The following is a 24306-nucleotide window of genomic DNA, read 5'->3' on the forward strand; positions in this document are numbered from 1 at the left end:
TTTTCCGTAACTCTGTAAGTTAAACTCTGTTGTTATTTGACCGGGACTTCATTTCCTGTTTGTGCATTCAGATAGAAGGCATTGTTTTGAAAAAAATGTGCAAAAACTTTGGATATTCCATTCATATTTGTCACAATCCCACAGGTTTGGTTGATTCATGAAGCCAGATAGCAGTCAAGCTGATGTATCACCCATCAATCAGTTTTAAAAGAGACAGGAGTTTGAACACGACGAAGATAAGAATATCATTTTGCATTAGTGAGTGAAAACAGAGAACCATTTTTCTTTTTACAAAAGCCTGGGAAAGAAATCTGAATAAACCTTAGGATGTGCGTCACACAGAGGAATCCTCCTTCAGGAAAGGTGAGAGGGTTCTTACAGAATAATATGGTTTTACTGAAATGATAATGAAAACCTGCCTCTAAAAAGGGAATATGCTAATCTGCTTGGGTACAAACAGTCACAGGTTTATTTCAAGGTCTGGGAAAGTTGCATCCTGTTTTTGGCAACAACGAGATGACAGATTGCCCCCGAATATGCACAGTGTGTGATGGTTAGAATATGCATGCATGTGTGTGTGTGTGTGTGTGTGTGTGTGTGTGTGTGTGTGTGTGTGTGTGTGTGCGACCCACCTAGCACGGTGACTGTAGCTCGGGCGGTGCGGACGGGCATGGTGAAGAGGGAGCAGGTGTACTCGCCTTCGTCCGACAGCTGCACCTCTCCGATGTTGATGGAGAGCTCGGTGGGAGAGGAGTGGTGCAGCTGGATGCGGTTATCTCTGAGCGCTGAGGGAAAAAGAGGAAGAGGATATTAATAATCAGAAATATGAAATATGCATGTATAATTGATCCGCTTTGGAGAATTTCATAGGTTTTTTTTAAATGATTTTATCAATTTAGTTGCTTTAATTTTGAGGATTTTTTTTAAACTTTAAAGTCTTATAACTTTAATACTGAGTAATCAATTTGATATGTATTTTTTTTAATATTGCAACAGATTTTCTTCTATTAACCATGTAGTGGGAGGAAAAGGAGGGGGAAGATATAGCATATGAATAAGTTCAAGTATTGATAGAGGAAAGGAAAGAAGGAAAAGTGAAGGAAAACTATGGTGTGACACCAGGAGCGCAGTGAAGGTGGGCTAAGGAAGCAGGAGAGAAAGAAGGGGGAAGAGCAAGGTGAGAGAAGAAGGAAACATGAAAGGATGTAAGGATTAAGAAAGGGAGGAGATGGAGAGATGGGAAAGGAAAAAGGCCATGGAGGATAGATAGAAAAAAAATCAGACGATGTACAGTGGAAGATTAGAGGACTGAGGGTGGAGGGAGGGGGAAGACTGTAGGGAAACTGATGGAAGGAAGGAAAGGAGTGGCAGAGGAGAGAAAGGAGAGGTGTGGCAGAGGAAAGCGAGAGGAAAAAGAGGATAAAAGAGAAAGAAAAGGGAGGAAGATCACAGAAATTGTGATTCAGAAAAAGGAAAAGGAAAGGCAAAGGTGGAATGGATATGAGGAAAGTAGAAAGGGGATTTGTAAAGGCATAGGTTGGAGAAAGGTGAATAAAGTAGTGGTGATGTATGGAGAACAATAAGGGAGGTCATAAGAAAGCATGTAAAGGAAGGCGAGCAAAGTTAGGAGGGGGCAGAGTGAGAGGGAGTAAGAAAGATAATGTGCAGAATTTAAATCATGGGAAAGGTAAAATGGAAAGGATGAGGTGTGGGGGGGGGGGGTTTGGAGAGAAAATGATGTAAGAAAGAGTGGTGGGAGAGGAGGAGGAGGAGGAGGAGGAGGAGTGAAGAAGACGAGGTGAGAGAGGAGGAAAAAATAGCCGAGATGTGAGCGAGGCGAAGAAGGGGAGAAAAGAGAAGGAGACGCAAATTGAGAATGAAAGACAAAAGAAAGTGCAAAAAAAGAAAATAAATAGAGGAAGCATAAATAGCAGGGAGAATAAAGGAGAGGCAAGTGAGGGATGGGTAGGGGAGGAGGGAGAGGGGGGAGGAACATAAGAGAGACATAAATGGCTTTGTCATCAATGAGAAATCCAGCAATGAAAGGGGGAGAGAGAGCGCAAGCGACCGAGATAGATGATGATGATGAAATGCTACGAAATAACCCGCTCGTTTCCGTGACAGCGTTGACCTCTGCGGTGTTTGTGCAGCGTGATTGCCGTCTGTCTCCCTGCCTCCCTATCCGCCCGTCTCTCCAGACGTCTATCCGTCTATCTGTCTCCGTCTCAAGAAAGGCTTTTTAGCTCTATTCCCCGGCGCCATCACGGAGAGACGGCGGCTCCCCTCAAATAATGACTTAAAGTACAAGCAGAAAGCAGACACCTGCGGAAAGGTATCGCGGTCCAGTAAAGTGGATCTGCGATTGATTTTATCCCGCTTTAGGTTTTAGGTGACTCACTGTGGAGGAATGTAACTAAGTACATGTTAAGTTAAGTGTAATCTTAAGTTACTTGTTCTTTACTGGAGTGTTTCCATTTTCTTCCACATACTTCACTACATCTCAGAGGGAAATATTGTACTTTTTACCCCACTGTGTTCACTTCCTCTTTTAGTACTTTTCACATGAATTACACATGTGATCTATGACCTAAACACAACTTAATTACCCCAAATTTGTTCCGATTAGACACATTAGAACATTAAAAAACTTGTATGTATTATATTAGTCTATAGAATATATAAAGACCCATTCGGCATACTGATTACCTTTTAAGATAATACCTAATAATAATAACAATACATGTTATTTATCACGTGCTCACAGGCGCTTTACAGAGGTAAGAAGAAATAAAATAAGATAAAAAGTTTAATTAAAATAAGCAATAAAACCACGTTTATCACAAGGACACGTCATCAATCACACGTTTAAAGCCAGGCTAAAAAAGGTGAGTTTTGGTCAGTGTTTTGAAGGGGGGTGGGGGGGGGGTCTCAGTACAGTCTCAGATTTGTTGTGGGAGTGAGTTCCAGACGGTGGGGGCAGCAATGGAGAATGCTATGTCACCCCAGGGCCGGTTTTCTTCTGTACTTTTACTCAAGTAACATTTTAAACTCAAGAATTTGACTGTGGCAAAAAACTATTGTACATAATGGGGCCTTATTATGTATTTGGGTTTTTCTCTTTCCTGTAGTGTGTTATATACTGTAGGTTTGTGTGCATGTAAACGGTCTGCAAAGACCTTAATCCCAAAGTTCCATCCAGAGGGAGTTTCTCTCTTTTTCCACCAATGCCTCGTCTAACATCTGGAGCATCAGGAGTTAAGGGAGGCTAGTTCCTCTACTCTGAAATACATTTTATTTGGAGCTTTGTTTTCTCTTATCACGTTTCTATGCTTATTGAGTCTTACCTATTTTAAACAAATGATCTGTTGGCATTTAAATACATGTTTTGGGACCATTTACAGTTAGATTAGTTTAGTTTTTAGGGTATTTGGTTAGTGTGTTAAGGGATTTTTAGCTATAATACATAAACTCTCTTCATTTTAGTAGAATATATTGTTAATACTTTGGTTTTATTGCTTGGTCCCTATAGTCATAGCTTTTCAAGGTGTCCCACTTCACATATGTACGTTATGTTGATAGTTGTACCTGCATTTTTGGTGAATATAAGAATTGATTTGAATTAGTTTAAAGTCTCTCTAAACTAGCAGCTTTATTGTAGGTATTACAAGTTGCACTGGAAGTAGATGTATGTGGGATGCTCGAAGGGTCTTTCCGTATATATGACATGAGAGCTGATTAAAAATCCCTCCTTCTTACCTATAGGGCCTTAATTGGATTAGCTCCCTAACACATATATCTCAGGCCTTATTTCCCCATACTCTCCATCTCACCCTTTACGTTCCCTTGATGCTGGTTAATTAACCAGTCCTCACTTTAATAAGAACTCTTCTGGTGGTCCAGCCTTTTCCCAATGAGACCCACTTCCCTGGAATAATCTCCAGCTCTGTTTGCACTCTCATATTCAGGCTGAAAGCTAAAGTTTTTTTCCTCTCCACTAAGATCTTTCCTAACTCTAACAGCTGGGATTTTAAAAGCACTGAATATTTGATCTTGCTTAGAAGTGGACCAGCTACATCGATCCAGTTACGGTGGTTCTGTGTGAGATCTTTGCGAACCTCAACTGTGTTGTCATACAGTATTAACAGTATGAGGTGAGTGTGTGTGTACTTCTCATGTTGTGGTTTGGCTGATTCCTAAAATGCACAGAGACTGGGTAATGTGATAATGCGCGCAAAAAAATAAACTGATTTTGAAAGAAGAGTGTGTGGGAAAGTGTTGTCTCAGCAGTTTTGAACTCGCTCAGACTAACGAGGAGTTAAGATGTTTTTTTTTGTTAAGAACAATACATCGCTTGTCAGCATTTGGGATTTCTTTGGAAATAATCAGAAATAAATCAGAGAAACAGCTGCCAGCAAACACAATAGCCCACCAACTTGTCAAGGTACCTTTGTGTCTTTGATTATTTCATCTATTCGCTTCAAATCTATGGCTTTTTGCAGCAGCGGAAATTAGTAAAAGTTGTATAATTTCGTACCGTTTCAACAGCCAATTCTTAAGCAATATGATGCCAATGCAACTGCTAATGTTAGCTACGGTTGAAACAACACAGTCAACAACATTAGGACAAAACAAAGCTGTGTCTATTTGAATAAAGGGGGGCAAGTTATGCTCATTTTCAGGCTCATATTTGTGTTTTTCGCTTCTACTGTGACATGTTTATATGTTATAGTGTTCAAAACGTGCTTTATGTTTCTCCCTCTGAGGGAACACAGGGATTTTAGCCTTTGCAGAACATTGACATGCACAAAAATATATATATATATATATAACACACTACAGGAAAAGGATAACCACAAAAAAGTATAATAGTACCCCTCGCAGAAAATACTTAAGTAACTTGCCAAGACATTTTATTCTGAAAAGTCTATGTGAACTGTGTGGGCGACTCCAGATATGTGTGATGTGGTCACAGTGTGTTTCCATATCTTATTGTTTCTTTGCCTTCTCAGTATTGAGCCACATCTGTGTGTATTTGCCACCTCGTCTCGTATTATCTCACTATTATCTCCCTGTCTCTCTGTCTTCCCATCTGTCTGTTCACCTGTCTATCTCTATTGCACTCCCACACACACACACACACACACACACACACACACACACACACACACACACACACACACACACACACACACACACACACACACACACACACACACACACACACACACACACACACACACACACACACACACACACACACACACACCTCTGTTTCGCTTTTTGTTTTTCAGTTATTTCATCCAACACTACTTTATCTTCGTGCCTTATCACTAAGCAAGGTCACTACATTTGTCTTCATGAGCTAGCCTCTCTGTGTGTGTGTGTGTGTGTGTGTGTGTGTGTGTGTGTGTGTGTGTGTGTGTGTGTGTGTGTGTGTGTGTGTGTGTGTGTGTGTGTGTGTGTGTGTGTGTGTGTGTGTGTGTGTGTGTGTGTGTAAGTGTGGGTGTGTGTAAGTGTGGGTGTGTGTGAGGCTTACGGTCACTCAGTCACTCCTGCACACACACACACACACACACACACACACACACACACACACACACACACACACACACACACACACACACACACACACACACACACACACACACACACACACACACACACACACACACACACACACACACACACACACACACACACACACACACACACACACACACACACTTACCCGTGCCCTCTGGACCCTGCAGCTCAACCATCAGTCTCCTTAATTCTCTTCCCCCTCATCTCTTCTCCCCCTTGTTCTTCTCCGTTGTTTTCTCTTACATCTCACCCATTTCTAATCTTTTCTGACTGCGGGCTTTTTCACATTTCTTTTGTGTTCTTCTTTCTTTCATTAGAAACGATGTACATTGCTCGAGAGTACAGGTGTGATTGATTTTCAGAACCAATATTATATCTAGTTACGGGGGCGAATCGATCTAGACGCCCCAGAAAAAAGTGTACATGTTATGCCTGCGATATGGAAAACATAAATAGTCCGTCAATAGGTCACACTCTGCTGTTTGGCTTTTGTTTCTTTCGCTGACGGGATGTAATGAATCTCTGAGTATTGAGATAAACTGGATTAGTGGACAGTGTGTGTGTGTGTGTGTGTGTGTGTGTGTGTGTGTGTGTGTGTGTGTGTGTGTGTGTGTGTGTGGTAAGATAGAGGAATGTGGTTGAGAAGTGTTGTTCTGTTTAGTTCCGATGGATAAATATGAAGCGGTAAACATAGAGTTCACATTTTCTAAACCAAGTAAAGTTTCTGTGCTAGTTTTGCCTTCCCAATCTTTTAAAGAGGCCCTATTATGCTTTACCTATAGTGTGTTATATAGTTTTTGGTCGATGTTAATGGTCTGCAAAGGCTAAAATCCTAATCATCCCGCCTGAGAAGCCTCCACTGGACTCGTTTTTTCTTCCGGAACATATTGACATCACCATGTAACACTTGTGCTTCTATTGGCTAACGCTACAACACATTTTCATGCTAGGCTAAGGGGCGGGACATCTCTAAGCGGTTGACCAATCACAACAGAAACATCAATCAGACAGAGGCTGAAAAGCATTTTTCAACAGGCAAACAGGTGGTGTAAATGTCTAAAAAATTGCATTAAACGCAGGGATTAAAGATTAGGATGACAACCTTTAGCCAAAATGTTATCAGTTTGAGTCAGGCTGGGGACCTTTGATGTGCATCTCTTCCTTAATACCATCACATATCTGCTGTTCTGTCTAGTAAAAGGCATAAAAAACATCCCAGTAATAATGATAACAATAAAAGAAACGTCAGGTTCTTTTTATAAAAAGTCAAAAGTAAAAGCCTGTGCACAAACAAACGTAAAGACAGAAGCTATCTATGATCCTGGGAGCGTTTTGGTAGGAAGTCAACAGGACCAGTATCGATAAGCTTGAGATAAAGATTATCCATTTGTAGAAAACTGATAAAACGCTCTGTCCAGCCGTTTCAATCAGATCGCTCTTATTTGCCGGGACAATCTTTGATGAATTTGGCAGCTGGTGCTTTTGTTTGTACTTGAAACAACAGGTCGTTTCTAAATTTCTACAGTCACGCTCGGTGCATCTGACTTCTCCATAGCAACGTCTGGAGCTCATGGGTGTAAATGGGTCAAAAAAAGAACTATTTTCACTTTTTCTCAGATACAAAGAGTCTTATTGTAAAGCCAAATTAAAAAAATAGTCAGAATGTGCTAACCATTACCAATCGAGACAGTGTGATTGTATATCAGGATATTTTTGATTCATGGTAATAACAGATAGGATTTTATTGAAAGACTATAACTATATACAATAAATGATCAACCAGCCCTTGGCAATTACTGTCTCTGTAGATTCATTCGAAACCAAATCCTTTTCAGGCTGTAATGAATGAAGAGCCGTCACTTAAAGCCACCTCACACACTCATGGACGGTGACACACTGGCCCTACAGTGTCCTTAAGGAGACCCTTGTGTTTGTAAAAAAAAAGGGGAATTTACAGCAAGAGGAGACATTTCTGCATCGGCATCTCCTCCTACTTTGAGATTCTATGTGTGTACATCTGAACGAGGGGTTTCTGAGTGGTGTCGGGAGGCCTTTGAGCAGAAAAGACGGGGCATTTATGTGTTGGTTGCTTATCATGTACAAGATCTGCTTATCAGAGGAGAACCTTCGTTGTACACCGGTGTTTGAAATGTGCCTGCATGTCTCAATAACTTGTGTGTGTGTTTTTGTTTGCCCAGACAGTGGTTCTTGTCTGCAGCTGAAACTGGAGACTCGATACTCCCCAAAGGTCCAACTGTTGATCTGGTCACAGTAGCTATTTTCGCTTACTCGTCTTCCTTCTCCACCTCCTTCTCTCGATCTTTCTCATGCTCTTTCAACTTCAAACATTCGGGAAAGAGGGGAATTCTCTCACAACACACACTGAGTGCGCATACATATATTCCTTTTTCATCTACCTCCTACCTTCTTACGCATCTCTAACTAAGTTTGGACTCCACCGAGAACTCTCTCAAATCTACATTTGCCTTATTGGCACGGCAGGGGAGAAACCTGAGTGTTGCCGAGGCAAAGTACATCAGTTACAGACCAATAATTGATATTTCTGAATCTACTTCCCTCGCAGCTTCTGCACCTTTCATCTCCTCATCTCTTACTTTGGCTCAACTTGAAAGTCCCTCTTGCTTTCCTCTCTGTCGATCTTCCTTCCAGTCCAACTGGGTTTCTCCCGTCCCGCTTTGTTCTTCTGTCTTTCTTCTCATTTAGTTTTACATTTTAAGCATTTAGCTGACACTGACATCCAAAGAGACAGCCTCTCTTCTTCCTCGTCTCCCTCTCTCCCACACATGGCGACTCCGTTCTCCCATCTGTTTCTGAATATTCTCTCCAGCTCTCTAATTATCCGTCCTTTCCGATGGCTGATCTGGGTTCAGTGACCGCCGGCTTCCCTTGATCATAACGTAGCCGATGATCTGAGAGCATCAATTGATCCTGGATCACTGTGCCATCTATGGAGCGCTTGATAAAAACACACCTCTGTCTGTTTTATCCACTTCCCACCCCGCCTCTATCCACTTCCCTCTTGCCCCTACCTTCAGACTGAATTAAAAGATTATCATTTAAAGGGCTGCAGCACAGACGTATGCAAAATCAATGGGAAGGAGGGAGATGAACCAAACTTTGCCCTGGGTGGTGCAAATTGAAGCAAGGAGCCATTAGTTTCATTTGAAACTTGATAGAAAATTGTTCCCAGTGGTGTATCAGCTTCAAGCAACATGCCAATGAAATCCTGCCAAGTGGTATTTACAGCGGCGAAAAAATGTCAATTAGGGATTTCTGGCACATAACACTGACCGATGACACTGGCTAAAAGCTGGGTTACATACGCCGCTCATGCCTGCTGCTGAGCCCGGTCCACAGATTAGAAAGAAAAACACGGCAGAGTGAACTGCACAACGCTGAGACATAGCTTATTTTCTAACCTTGTTTGACCTTTATCATATATAACAAGCCAAGGAAGCAATTATTATAATGGCTGTCAGTATCGGCCTGCCGCTTTCTGCATGTCACCACATTAACTTAGCTGCTGTTTTTATCTTTCACAGGTTCAGTATAATGCAAAGCAAAGTGGGAACTATTTTCACAACCTCTCCCTGATACCCTGCAGTGATTGAATTTGATTGCCTGTGTGTGTGTGTGTGTGTGTGTGTGTGTGTGTGTGTGTGTGTGTGTGTGTGTGTGTGTGTGTGTGTGTGTGTGTGTGTGTGTGTGTGTGTGTGTGTGTGTGTGTGTGTGTGTGTGTGTGTGTGTGTGTGTGTGTGTACTTCTCTTCTTATTCTTTTATCTATAAATACTGGATGTCCTCATGCGGTTCATCCTCATTTGTACAGGAGGGTAGTTTAATGGGAAAAGTTGGATTTGTTCAATGCACTGATTTGCTAGGTTGCCAAGAGTTAAAGGAGAAGATCAAACTCTTCCTTGATTTGAAGCTAGAGCCAGGCCATGGTTAGCTTAGCTTAGCATGAAGACGGCTAACATGGCTAATATCTATTTGGGATTCCACAAATTCACCTAGACTTATGTTAGTATTGATGACAAAAGTGTTAATTAGCACATTTTTGAAGCACTGATAGGCAGAATTTTGAACATTTGGACAAAGCAAGGCTAGCCCTTACCTTACATTTGTTTATGCTAAGCTAGCTTCTAGCTTCATTTTTAGTACAGACATAACTTTATCAATAATTTCATCCAACTCTTACCAGGAGCCCAAAAAAGTAAAACCACTAAGAAAGGCTCGTTTGAAGCTAATGCGTTAGCACTTCAAAAGCTTTGGCTAATTGAAAGCTAACGTTCTGGCATGATCCTTGCTGTTTGTGACTTATAATTTAAGAAATGCACACTTTTTTCAATAATATCTTAGCTAAAAGACCAGATAGAAGAGGAGACCTACACTATGATGACTCAGTGACAGTGGTTTTATTCATAACTCTGTAAATAAGCGTTTCTGCACACCCTAAGGAAGGCCCTATTTTCTGAATAAAAATAAAAAGAATGCAAAAGAGTTATGACATCCTCCTTAAAAATGTAGAGCCGTTACAGGGAATATTCTGTTTATTGATTTCTATGTTCTTACTTCTAGTGTTTAGGGGCGAAAAGGCAATTTCTGAATCATAAGGGACGTTGTTTTTTAATGCATTTACTTCATTAACCTCAAAATAAATTGGATTTTTAACTTTGAATTCTTTGTACCATTGTCTCTTTCTTCTCTGTGCACTTGTCTACCGTTATGCATGTTTATTTTAAGCACACCTGTAAAAAAATGAAGAGTTCAGATGACACACAGAGAAACTGTAGAAAAGGCCCTCTTTCAAGTGCTAGATTTCAAAAGTCTCTCCTGCAGTCTTTCAATCGTGTGATGGTTGTTGTTAATGCATTCCACAGAGAGCCTTCCCAGACACCAAGGAAACTTTGACTGATGGGATGTGGATCAATACCTCTTCTTTTTTTTTCTAGAAAATGTCAAAAAACATCTCACGCCTCGCATGTGGAGTAGCATCTCGAGCCGCGTTGTGAGCAGTCACTGTCAGTTTGTCTGCGAGAGGCTGAGTGGAAACCATCATTTCCAATATTTTTTGTGCTCACTTAAAGTTTAAAAGTGCTCAGTGTGTATTTTAATGAAATGATTTATAACTTACAGTCGTTTTCCCCAGAGCTACCGTCTGCATACTCAATATACTCACTCTAGGCGAGAGCTTCCTCGTCTTACATGGTTTATAAATCACCAGAGAGCCTTTACCTTGTTAAACAGTGCCGAGGCAGATAGCCTGTCTGATGTCTGCTTATGGGCTTTTGAGGAAAGGAAGGAAACCGCACATGACAAATAAATAAGATTATAGCCGGACGGAGAGGATGAGTGTACTTATTTCTGGTGTGCACTGTGTTTGAAAACCTCAAATTGTGAGTGTGTTTTTATTAAACTTGACAGCACACACGCTGCTCGGTCTCATTACATTTTTATGGAATTAACACAGCTTAAAATGTACCGAAAAAGGAGAAATGAATAAAGTTTTTAAGTGTGCAGATTCTTTCCATAACAGAAGTTTATCTCCTCGATCATTAACAAAAGTTTCAGTGTGCCGTAAGATTGAATTTGTTTTAATCACGAGCAACAAACCAAAACAAATATCTTTATTCGTCTTTATTTCTGCGGCTGAAATGTAATCGTTAGCTAACAAGTGAATATACAGCACCTCATTTGTGCTACTGTCACATAATCCTTTCACAACGGAGGAAAGCCATTTTCTTATTATTGCGTCTACATTATGTTTTATGCATTTCAGAGCATTTTATGTTTGGAGATGGCGTTGGTGTGAGAGTTTGACTTCGCTTGAGTTTGGAAAGTACATCCCACCTCTGTGCAGTTAGTTTGCCAAGATGTATGTAAATGATATAACATCAGGTCAAACATTTTCCACTTGACAGTATGCCAGCTGAATAAAATTAAAGAAAAACAATGTATCTCAAGCATCCTGCTGTAAATTCACATGTTTTGTTTGGGTTTGTTAGAACTGGCCCACAAGTTGATTGCCTCATACATTAATTATCCTAACGTCTGTAGAAAAGTTAAACAACAATAAAAACTTCAACTCCTTAAAGAATATATGCTGGAGAGCATGCAAGCTATGAGACAACAAGTAAAGGAACATTGGAAAGTACAATACAGTACGATAAAGAATAAGATTTTAAAGCAGAAAGCTGTTTATCTGCTTAGTTGACCAAAAATAAACTAAGTTAGTCATAGTTTTATGGTTTTTCATCTAAATATTTTCTTGTTTCAGTTTCTTTAATGTGTGAATTTTCCTTGTTTTTGAAAAATAAACTGAAAATCTTAAAGTTGTGGACTTTGTTAGATTAAAATGAGTAATGGGAAGCCATCATGTTGTGCCCTGGGAAAATGTATCCCAAGCATCTTCAAGGACGTTCGTTTCATGTTCGTTTCCATATTTATTTTGAACGGATTTAATAAAAAAACAGAATATCGTATTGGTAGAATGCAGTCTATATTTTTTTTATACAAATTGTCAAACAATATTTATATATTCAACTAAAATTATAGTATCAGTGTCCAAAAAAGAGCCTGCTGACAGTCCGTCAAATATTATTTTCCTTTATAAATAACTGCTATTGTATTTTATATATATTAACAACAACAAAAAATTACAATTATACATGTATTTATAATTACACGTTACGTTTTCCCATTTAAAATGTCGGTTTTATTATAACTGGCCTATAACTTGATGGCTTGTAAATTAATTGATTAAAATAGAATATAAAAAAAACTATATTAGAAGTGGAAAATAGTCTTTAACTCATCAAAACACACGTGCAGTTTTGATAAGTTAAATAGCATTTAAGCTATTACTACACTGGCTGGCCAAAAAAAAGGTCACACTCTCTAATATTCGTTGGACCGCCTTTAGCTTTGATTACGGCACGCATTCGCTGCGGCATCGTTTCCACGAGCTTCTGCAACGTCACAACATTTACTTCTGTCTTGCATTAATTTTTCGCCAAGATCTTGTATTGATGACGGGATATTCAGATCAATCGGGTTCAGGTCTGGACTCTGTGGGGGCCAATCCATGTGTGAGAATGATGTCTCATGCTCCCTGAACCACTCTTTCACAATTTGAGCCCGATGGATCCTGGCATTGTCCTCTTGGAACATGCCCGTGCCATCAGGGGAGAACAAATCCATTGATGGAATAACCTGGTCATTCAGGATATTCAGGGAGTCAGCTGACCTCATTCTTTGGGCACATTGCTGAACCTAGACCAGACCAACTGCAGCAACCCTAGATCACAGCACTGCCCCCCACAGGCTGGTGACCTTTTTTTTGGCCGGGCAGCGTATATTAAGAGGATATTTGATGAGAAAAAAGTACTACAATAGGAATAAGATATTAAGCAGGGATTAAATGAGATGAATTGATCTGTAGATTATCTGATTACTTACTAATTGGAACTATTTTATTAATCCTTCATTGTTTTCTTGCCAAACAATGTCCTGTTTCAGCTTCTCAAATGTGGTGATTCTGCTGGAGAATAAACCGAACATCTTCTTGTTTTGGACTTTTGTTAGATCGAAATGAGCAATAAGAAGCCATCATGTTGCGCCCTGGGAAACTGCGCTGGACATTTTTCACTATTTTGTGACATCCTATAGACAAAACGACTACTCATGAAAATAATCAGGGTTGCTTAGAGCGCTCCTCATGAGTCAGAGTCTCAAAGTGAGGAATAAAGAATGAGACGCGTCTGTCAGTTCGCTCGTGGCTGTTTCTCCTCTCTCGACAGTATTCCCTCAGCTTCGCGTGGGGTTTCCAAACCATTACGCTGGTCACAATAAGTATGAAGTTCAACCACGATGTTAAGTGGAAATCTGAGCGTTCGGATTTATTAATAAAGTGAACTGACTCATTTAGCTGAGGAAGAAGTCTTGGATAAGAGAAACAGTAATTGTAATGTCCTTGTTTGTTTCCTTTTTTCTGTCTTCATTTAAAAGTTTTGGTGTCCCCGCCCGCCTTTATCTCCCTCATGTCCATCTCTTTATCTCTCGCTGTCTCCCTGTAGTCTAGCATTAATGTAGGAACCCATCTGTTTTGTGCTTTCCTAGCTTTCTAATCTCTTCTATTAGCTGCCCAGGATCTTTGTTTCTCCCCCAATCCACTCCCACACAGTCCCTTCAGGGTATCTGTGGGTCCTTAAAAGGGTCTTAAAATAAATTAAGGGCATTAAACGTATTAAAATATTCCGTACAGTTATCAGATCGTTTGTTTTCGCCAAGGACTGACAGGTTCTTTCTGCTCTAAATGTTCACGCTCAGATTAAAACAGGACAGGATTAACTGTAAAATGTTTGGGTTTTTTTTGTCACTGTATCTGGTTTAATAAACACAACTGGGCTTTGTGTCCCTTAACAATTAATTTCCAGTTTGGCTTTTTCCTTATCTAGGTGGTTATAGTTCCGAAACTCTCATTAGCTCTGCTCCACTGGAACCAGGCTGGTGTTGTCTCCACTTTCTTTCTTAATTTGAATGTTTTTGATTCACTTTTCCGTCAAAATAGAGGAGGTTGTTTAAAGTGCGCCCACACGGTGTTCCCTCCTCCTTCTGTGTCTCGGTGTCGCATCTCATCTTTGCAAAGCAGGGTCGAATTAAACTGATATCAATGGCTCTCCCTGCCTGAATAATGATAAACGACGTCTTGAGCTTTTTAATCCACCGGGGAGAGTCAGATTGAATCGATGTGACCCTGTGATTATACCAGCGACATCAACATTCCATATATCACAACTTCTGCTTTATATGTAAAAAACCCCTTTTATAAATGAAATCCAAGGTCTCTGTCCCTGTATCCGTAATGCATAATGTGTGTATTTCTCCTCTCTCTATAATGTAATATCTGTCTTTATTTTCATCCCTGCTTCCTCTTCTTTTCATCCTACTTTATTGGCCATGAATGAGTGTTTCTCTGTTTGATAAGCTGCTTGTTTATGAAGTGTAAAGTAACACATTTAATGAGAAAATAAAAATCTGTGTCTTGTCATTCCCTCCCATCTTTCTGTCTTCTGAATATGCCGTCTCTGATCGTTCAGTAGTCTTTACTCCGCCGTATGGAGGCCATCACTGTGAAGGGTTGTCACTCATCTTTCTATTCTTCTTCTTCTTCTTCTTCTTCTTCTTCTTCTTCTTCTTCCCACTCCAGATATTTGTCCGTCCCTTGCTCTGCCTCTCCCATCCATTTTTCTGATGTTTCAACTCTCCAAAGCCCCATGCTGTGCTGCGTAGCAGCATGGTAGTGTGGAGTCCTAATTCCTCTCCCTTCCTGCTCTTCAATCAACTCTCTTATTTCTTTCCCCTTATATTTCCCTCATCTTTATTCTTCTTCTCTCTGCTCTCATCCCTCCATCTCTTGCACTGGCCGACTGCATAGATTTGCTGCTCCATCTCCATCAATCATAAAGCAAAGTGAAGCACAGAGGAACTCTTATTCAGTTTTCTCTCCATCGTGATTCACTTGTGAGATCCCAGCGTCGTTTTATTTCAGCGTTCTAATCCGTCTGTCCTTCCTTCGACTTTCACTTTTTGGCTGAACAATTACAGTAAATTACTGAGCAAGATTTATTTTTTGGACGGTCATCTGAAGGAGTAGGCAAAGTTTTATCTCACCCAGAAAGAGCAGAAGAGAGTTTTCAAAAAATGCCCGTCAAATCCTACTGAAACAAACATTTGTGTGGGAGTCAATCACCAAATTTCAACCATCGCCAAGGATCTTTACCTTAATCGAAAGCTGCACTAATCAACGTTGTCACATTATTGAAAAAAGAGTCTTATTTATCCCTCAATTCTGCTGTTTCTTTCAGCTCTATGGAGCCAACGTGGCTGTTTCAGGCAGATAATACTGCAAAAACCATCTGTTCACAACCTGCTGGGCCCCCAACAGCAGGCAGACAAAGTTAGAATAACTGGGGAATAAAATGGAGCATCCATCAGTCAGTTTTCCACCCTAGTGGGGACCAAAATAGAGATAAAAGTGGAGTAAATATTGGACTAACACTCATTATTTAAATGGCTAATGTTGATGTTTGGTAGCAACCGTTGGCTAACATTTTCTAAGGTGTCAGCTTTGTGTTTACTGATTGTAGGAGCCAAATGCAAGGTCTCAGTGTTTTCATTTGTATTAAGTCATATTCTTTTCATTTATAATGGCCGGTGGGCTTGCACTGGAGCCTGGGGCGGAGTTAGTGGTGGTTTAACAGGGCTGCAATCACCTGCTCACTGTTGGTTTAATATGGAAAGAGAAAGGGGGTGACATTCTCTGATGATCACATTTCTAGGTCATTCATTGGATTCAGGTTCAAGCAGGATCTCACATTTTTTAAAGCAGTGGTAGATCTGATGGGGAAAATACTCATTTGTGTGAACACTTTGGAGCATGGTCCAGTCCCACTATTATTATGAAGAACTGCAAGCATTATAAATGATCATGTTGACATTATACTCAGATTTTCTTTCTTGCATCGACACCTTATTACAGTCCAAAATGCTATCTCTACTTCCTCCTTTGTTCATGTTCTCCATCTGCTAGACTGATCTTCTCTCCTCCTCCCTCTGCCCTAATCCCGGTTGTCTTGATGTAACATATCCTCCTCTATTTGTGTACCTCCTTTATCTCCTCAAAAGAGAAGATCTTCATCCCCCTCTCTCCATCTGCTGCACTTTGAAAAGAAGACATGGAGGAGGCTCCCGTCATCTTCCTCTCCCCTCTCTGTGTCTAAACTTTCCACTTTTCAAAGTGCAGCATCTGCTGTGCTTGTTGGTCCACTGCAGTGGGGAGTTTCTGCTCCATCTAACTCCCCCACACCGCCTCCTCCTCCTCCAATTTTCTCCCAATACCCTCCCTACTCATCCTCCTCCACCAATACTCTTCTCAATTCCCTCCCAAAGTACAGGTCAGGCCTCTAAGTGTTCTATCATTGCAGTGAAGAGCCAGACTTTCTATTTCATCCCTCTCTACCGCGGGTGAAGCTCCATCTAGAGTAAAGACTTGCTGATCTCTCCATTTGTCCCTCCTCCCTCCTCCCTCCCTCATTCTCTCTCGCCTCTCTCTTCTCACAATTGTCTGTTGCAAAATGTTGGCCCTCGGCGATGAAACTCCTCGGCCAGTATCCCTCTCTGCTCTCGCCATCGTTGACTCCATCCCTCCATCACTTCACTTCTGCTGTTAAGTGTTACATTTGTTCATGAGGGAGTCTTTCTGTCCCTCTAACCACTCTTGTCTCTAACTCTTTAACACTCCCACCCCTCCTTTCTTCCATCTGTCCCGCTCTCTCCTATTTTTAATCCCGAGTTACAACACTGTTGGGTGAGAAAAAGTTGGACGAGTAGAAAAAGTTGGAGTTAACATTTGGGCTCTGAGGAATTTAAGGGACCCTATTCTGCTCATTTTCAGGTCCATATTTGTATTAAGTGCCTGTCTCCATGCTTTAATGTTCAAAAGGCTCTTTATTTTTCACCCTCTGTCTGAAACCAGAGCCCAGTCTGCTCTGATTGGTCAGCTGGCAGACTCAGTTGTGATTGGTCAACAACTTAGAGATGTCCAGCCCCTTAGCCTATCATGTACAATGTCATGGAGCGATAGCTTTAGAAGGGTGAGTGTTACGTAGGGACTGTGTGGGAGAGAAACCCTGGGATTTTAGCCTTTGCAGACCATTTACATGCATTAAAACCTACTACACACAAAAAGCAAGGGAAGGGGAAAACCACAAAGCATAATAGTGCCCCTTTAAATATTCTTTTTGAAGATGTCACAAGAAAAACAAATGTCATGTTTCTGTCTTTATACTCAAACTGGTTGCTGTGTGTCCTTTCTTTTTACTCCTGGCAATGTTTTAAACCATGGGTTTGAGCCAACATGGTCAAAAGTAATAATTATCTTTATAATGTCAGATCTTTTTTACAGTGTCAAATGCAGCCCAGCGAAAGCCATCCTTCACACTTCTTTCTCTCCTTTTGAAAATACAGGGTTTGCCAGCTTGGGCCATCACGTTGCACAAAATTGAATAATCGGTCAGTTTATCCTTTAAAAGGGGGCTGTTTGAATTGGACACATTGACGCACTTGAGCCCATCAGACTCTGAGGTTTGTTTTCGTCCTTTTGTTTTCAGTTGTTTTGAGCAATTTTGGCACCATGCAATGTTACATGTTGCTTGCTTTCCCAGCTCTCTAATGTCTTTGCTTGGGGCTTTTTTCTCTTGAACAAAGCTTTTGACCCAGCGTTGTTATTAGTGCCTTGTTCAACAAAGATGGAAAAAAAAAGCAACAACATCTTTATAGCGACCCTGTCTCCTTAAAAATAACATTCACATGGATCGGATGTACAAATATGTCTTTTTTTATTAACATAGACCACATGTAATCACTTCATGCATCGTGGGGAGACCTGATAGCTATAGCTCGTCAAAAACTCATTACAAGTCTAATTGCATCCGAGAGGCATTCAAGCTCAATTCTAATTCCTCGTGAAGTATTCTCGCCAGATGTTGAAACAGTTGTAAAGGCATCCATCTCTCGAGAATGCATAGATAATCTTTTGTGTAACTACAGCAGCGAGCGTACTGTGAAAGTAGCCTCTACATGGTCTTTCCCTTGTGATAACGGCAGCTAATGTGGCACTGAAATACTTAATACACCCCGCTACCCAACCCTTAAACATCCCCGCGGTATAGAAATGTCACACTTCCCGGGACTGGAATAAACATGGCTGAGTGAACTTGACTCAAGCAGCGTTTATGTGTTGTTCGAAACATATTTCGCCAGCTAATTCAGTTCTATTTGGCTGTAATTCTCAGGGTAGAGGCTTGTTTCTGACACTTTAATGTTTTTATTTGTCTCTCTCCATCCCTCCATCCCCTCCTCCCTCTTACCAGTGGTGTAAAGTACATTTACTCAAGTACTGTACGAGTATCTGCATGTTAATGCTACTTTGTCATTTTACCCCACTACCATTCAGATGTGAATCGTGTACTTTTACTCAACTGCATTTATTTAAAGGTCTCTTATTATGCTATATGTGAACAATATATTGTAGAGCAATATCTATACAATGCATACATACAGTATGTGAAGGGTTTTACTTAAAATACCAAACAGATCACCCATTGTAGCATGCCTCATCACCCTCCATTTCAGCCCTGTTCCTGAGGTGCTGATTCTGTGACTGTCGCTTTAAATTTCAGCTGATCTGAAGCTGGCCACGCCCCTTTGGAGCATCATGCAGCCAAACCACATCATTATTTCTGAAACACTTCTCAGTGTTTACCTCTAGAATAGAGACATTATATGTGTTATATAAACAACAACTCTAAGTCCCTCCTGCAGACATCCTGCACAGAGACACAGAGGTGCTGCGGAGGGGATTCAGCTCGCGACTGTATATTGCGGACGATAGGTTGAGACGTTGCCAGGAGTTCAATGTAAAGCCAGCCCACATTTTTGATATGACGTCATATCGGCAGCAAATCTGGATCAGCTCGTTTGTTCCCCCCCATTTTTAGAGATGTGGGTAAGGAGGAAAAGAGAAAGGGTTGTATTTTCTGATACTTTGTGAGTCGCCTTACACACCGGGGACACACATTTATGTATAATAGACAGCAAAAAGTGCATTTTGCATAATAGGGGACCTTTAATACTTAATACTTTGCAGATTTGGTTTAATGATATGAAACACAATCAGCACTTAAATAACACTTTGGTCACACCTGGACTCAATTCACTTATAAAGAGTATTCCTACTGTTCTGAGTTTTTGGTTTTGTGATGCATGGATTTTTAATTTTGGTTCAAATACAGACATTTTGTGTACCTTCCATTCCCTCCATCTTTTTTATTTCTGACGGAGAAATATATTAAATGTTTTTCTGTCTGGCACCGAAATTGAGTTTAATACTTAAGGAATAATCCTACGTGCAAAGAACTGAGTACTTTTCCAACTCCTCCTCTTACCTCTCTTCTCTCCAAAGTACAGGGTCTGCTGCGCGGTGTTGGACCATTGCAGTGAGGAGTTATCGCTCTCGGCCACTCGGCAGGTCAGTGTCACCGTCCCCCCCACGGACACCGTTTCATCTGAGGTCACCGGCTGCAAGGGGTCGTCGTCTAGGGAACAGGAGGAAAAAAAGTGAGGTAAGGATCATGAGGCAGGGCGATGGATTCGCAGCAGTCAGAGAGACGCTGCGCTGATATGAAAAAAAAAAGGCAAAAATGTCGCACACACCAACGCACAAATCAGATAAACCCACCAAAATGCATTACTCACCTCCCCCTCCCCCTGTTTCTCTCTACCTCCCCCCGCCCATTTCTTTCTCTGCTTGTCAGATTATCTATATATCTCTATCTGTCTTTCAGAAAACTCAAAGCGCGTACACACACACACGGACATGCTGTCAGAAGGGACACAAAAAGCAGACAAATGGCTGTGTGGTTGTATGTCTGCGAGGCCAATGTAAGAGCGATGAGTCAGGAGCAGCCTTGGCACCGAGAGACTGCAGGACCTGAGGGACCAGCAGAGATGAAGAGACGGCGGCGGAGAGTGGTTCTCGACAGGTCAAAGCAACAACAAGAGCACTGTCTCATACCTCTTGTGGCTCTGTAACACTCTTTTGTCAATATCTGGGTCAGTTTTTTAACGCCGTGCATATGTGTCGGCTGCTTCAGAACAAGCTCAAACGGGACAGGCATTATGGAGATGAGCGGGTCAGAGGCAAAGAGAAAGAGAATACAAATGACCCGGCGTAATGGAGGGATTCTAAAAAGGCTGGAGCTGAAATGGGAACACCGCAAAACTGCCGAACAGTGAACTGGGTGTATTGAAACTGGCTCAAATTATGGTATTTAACAGCACTCGCTTGATAACGGGTGATAGTGCAGGCTACATCTGCTCTTTTGATTCAGCGAGGGTGGCAGGATGTATACTGAACGATGCAGCCTCTCGTGACAAACCTGTCAGCTATATTACGATGTTCTGTGTTTTTGACTTTGGTTTTGACGCTTTACCCTTCATGCTTACTTCATGAACTTAGCCAGTGTAGATCAACCTAATCTCTAGCAAAACCAAAATATGGCATAGTTGAAGAAAGGAGGGAACATCTCAACATGCCCCAAAGTGGTCCCTTCTCCCCTGAAAATACGGAACGCATAAATAGATTAATTGGAAGCAAATTGTCAAGTGGAAGACAGGTTTATATTCAGCGTGAGGAGTTGTCACATCCTTGCACCGGCGGTGGAATTGATTCTTCTTTTTTTTGCAGCAGGAAGAACATCTGCTTAAGTTCGCTTCGGCGGAACTCCCATCAACACATGAAAGGAGGGGCGACACACGAAGAGAGGAGGAGGAGGAGGCGAGCAAACTAACTGCATGTAGCATCAAAAACACACACTTGCAGAACATGAGCTGAAATCAGCAGCCATTAATCTTTGGGTAAGTTTAAAGATTTAAAGCCATTCCAGAAAACACAAGTTATTAGAGAAGAAAAGAGGGTTGCCTCTAGCTGAGAGGATATAGCGCTCTTAAAGGTACAGCTGCTTTCAAACGGCACACTGAGACTTCCAGAGCACTTTGTGTCAGAGTGAGTCGCTCCCCAACTCTCTGTGTGTGTTTTACAGCAGCCCTGACCTTGTGGTTAGTTTATCTAAGCACCATGATGGGTGAGGGCTGGATGTGTGGTCGAGTGCAGCCCGGATTAGTGTCTCCTTTAATAGCATCTCGAGCTAATTCTTGCGGCTGATTGCAAGAGCTCCTGTTCTTTGCATGAACTCTTTGGCTAAATTGGCTGTCCCAGTGCATCAATCCTCAAGCCAACCACAATCAGGAAAGAGAACTTGGACCGACTTGTGTCTTATCATCGCTGAAGAAAGCTGGCATTTCTCAACAAGAACAACCTGTGTCCATGGCTCGGAGTGACATTTGTGCTAGTAGAACTTCAGTGTTTGATTACTGGGTCTGAAACAAAGAGTTTGAGGAGTTATCTGCCTTTTAAAGGGACTCTTATCCAGAACTTTTTTCACAACATTCCCTATTTATCCATGGAAAAAAAAAAAAAGTTCACTTGATTGCAGATTCAGCCTCTCCCATGGTCATCGCGTGCTCAACTCAATGAACTACACAAGGCCTTTAATCCTGTTATGCCTATTTTTCTCCTTACAAAACAGTTTCTCCACAATGCATAACACCACGTAAAGTATTCTCCATCTGCATTAAATTTGCATGATGTTCACACCGCCAGAATTTAAATAAACTCTTGTGGGCTCAAGCTTGCTTAAGCTCGCCCTTGTGATAAATAATGACCCATCTGAGGCCCATCTGAGCTGAAGAGGATCAACTCCATAAATGCAGCGGCAAAAATAATTATTTGGTCGTTTCAAAGTCTTTTATTTTCCTCTCAAATTATTGATCTGGGGCACTGAAGGCCTAAAGGTTAGATAAGTGGGAAGGTGTCAGGGAGATTGGAGATTTGATCCAAGGACTGGCAGTAAAAACAAAAAGCAGCATCTTTATTACCGCTGTTGGAGTGCCTTTAAGCAAGGCATTTGATTTCCAGATACTCCAGTGGAGCTCAGTGGCCAACAGAGCAGACTGTGCAGGTGGAGGCTTACAAAAGATGTCTTTATCAAGTAATTCAAGCTAATAAATAAAGCTTTAACTTAGAGTTATTAAGTAAAAGGTTGAAATGATGATTAAAGGCACTGAGCATCTGATGCAAACCTCCATTAATGCAGACAAATCAATTGAAGTATGGCAGCATCCTTGTTAGGCTTTTCTTTACTATTTTATGATCATGGTTTAATATGAATCTACTATCAGCATTATCCTGCACAACAATCAACATTTTACCTTCACCTTTTCCTATTATTCTGTCTATTCTGTTTATTGTGTTCTATCTATACTGTAGTGCTGTAACAATGTAAACTTTCCCTTTGTGGAACACATGAAGGAATTCAGATTACAAAGATGTGCCAATAAAGCTTTTTGAATTGAAATGATACGCAGCAACACTGCCCCGTGCTGCCGTTGTTTCTCCTACGGAAGCGCTACCCTCGCATCATGCACCATCGAATCTGTCGCTGTGCGCTCAATCAACATTCAAATTACTTCCACTTTGACCTCGTTAGGGTTACAAAACAACAACATATTGTGAATGTCTTTAGAAAAACCTTCCATGACCACTAAGAGAATGAGCTCCCCTCATAGCTGTCGCTGCACTTCCCAAGCGTTCGAGTCTCACTGTGACTGATGTATACTCAGGACAGTGTGTTTATGGCAAAGGAATTCTGAAGCCAAACATCGATTCCCATTGAGTTATTTTTATGATACAAGAAATAAAACCCTGTCACTCTTGCTTTTATTACAGCACAGGATTGGGAAGTCCCACTGTAGATGTGATTCATAATTTGATTGTACAATAACTCAACATAACTGACTGGTTTTCAACGCAAGGCTCTGCAACAAACCTCATGCTGAGCGAAGAGCAAATTGTGTGAACGCAGCTTTAGGCCTAATGGTCAAAGATTGATCAGATATATTTGGTTTAATTCCTTGTTCGACTGCATTAGAATAATATACACATGTTTAAGCAATATTTCAAATGGACATAATCGTTAATTGTATGACCAGAAGGGAGGGGTTAGCAGCAGGGTGCATTGAGACATGAGGCCATTTCAAATAAGACAAATATTTCTGTGGCTGTGAAATTGAATGACAAATACTAACTGTTAGGAGTCATGTGACCCCTTTAAGCCCCAGAAACAGCTGTTTGTTTACCTTTAAAGCTACTTAGGAGCAAAGTTAAAAGGGGGAAATTAAGTTCAGCCAGAGTTTAAACAGTTAGGTAAGGCTAAACACCCGAGCTGCGAGAAATGAAAGGAGAAACCTATCTTTCCTTAGCAGACGTGGAGTTAAACACTGTTGCTTGCTGTTATTTTTTCTCTCGCCTCGCATCCACTCCCCCCCTCGAGCTGTAAGCTCACAGAAGACACGGGTATTTAAAGAAACACAATTTACACTTTCCCGAGACGGCAACAAGGTGAGAGAATGCAGAGGTAGAAAGGCTGCCTGGGATATCAAGTCAAGGGGAGGGAGGGAGAGAGAGAGAGAGAGAGAGAGAGAGATGGATGGATAAGGGTATGTAGAGGAGGGTGTGTGTGATATAATATGGAGAGGATGTGTGCGTATGTGCGTTTGTGTGTGTGAGAATAACAGGTATGTAGGGGAAAGAGGAATCGAGTAAGATTTCAGAGGAAGTCTGAAGACCTAAGGCCCTTGTATGATAAAAAAGAAACCTTAAAAAGATTGTTTCAACATCTTATTAAAATAGGCGTGTTTGCTTTCTCTCTGAGAGTTAGATGTGATGTTTGATATCCATCTCATGTCATGTGTGTTATATATATAAAAATACATATAGAGCTGCAGTCACGGCGGGTTTCACGGCTTATAAAAGGAAGCAGGTGGCAAACAATCAGCATATTCAAAGAGATGATTCACTTTCAGAAAGGAAGAAAACTTAGCGCCACTTTTTGTTTTCAGTATATGTTGTTACTTAGATGAAAAAGGAAATGGAATTGGACAAATGATTGCCTGAAAAAATCAGAAGAAGGCACAACAAAATATGAAATGGAAAACAATTAGCGGGACTGAGTGGGACTATATGG

General features: G+C 41.1%; 1 protein-coding gene across 5 annotated transcripts in view; it reads right to left on the reverse strand.

The window, feature by feature from the left end:
• The window catches only part of cadm3 (cell adhesion molecule 3), a 95215-nt gene that overhangs the window by 38594 nt on the left and 32315 nt on the right, over positions 1 to 24306 (reverse strand). For all 5 annotated transcript variants that reach the window (XR_010166061.1, XM_063886870.1, XM_063886868.1 and 2 more), the window contains exons 3-4: positions 19609 to 19758; positions 633 to 785 (exon numbers count right to left, since the gene is read on the reverse strand). Coding sequence is in view for 4 of the 5 variants with exons in the window: in XM_063886870.1 (XP_063742940.1) it covers positions 633 to 785; positions 19609 to 19758 (303 nt within the window). In the remaining variant the exon portion in view is untranslated. The remainder of the gene's footprint in view (positions 1 to 632; positions 786 to 19608; positions 19759 to 24306) is intronic.

This window comes from Eleginops maclovinus, chromosome 6 (assembly GCF_036324505.1).
Source record: "Eleginops maclovinus isolate JMC-PN-2008 ecotype Puerto Natales chromosome 6, JC_Emac_rtc_rv5, whole genome shotgun sequence".
Lineage (NCBI taxonomy): Eukaryota > Metazoa > Chordata > Actinopteri > Perciformes > Eleginopidae > Eleginops > Eleginops maclovinus.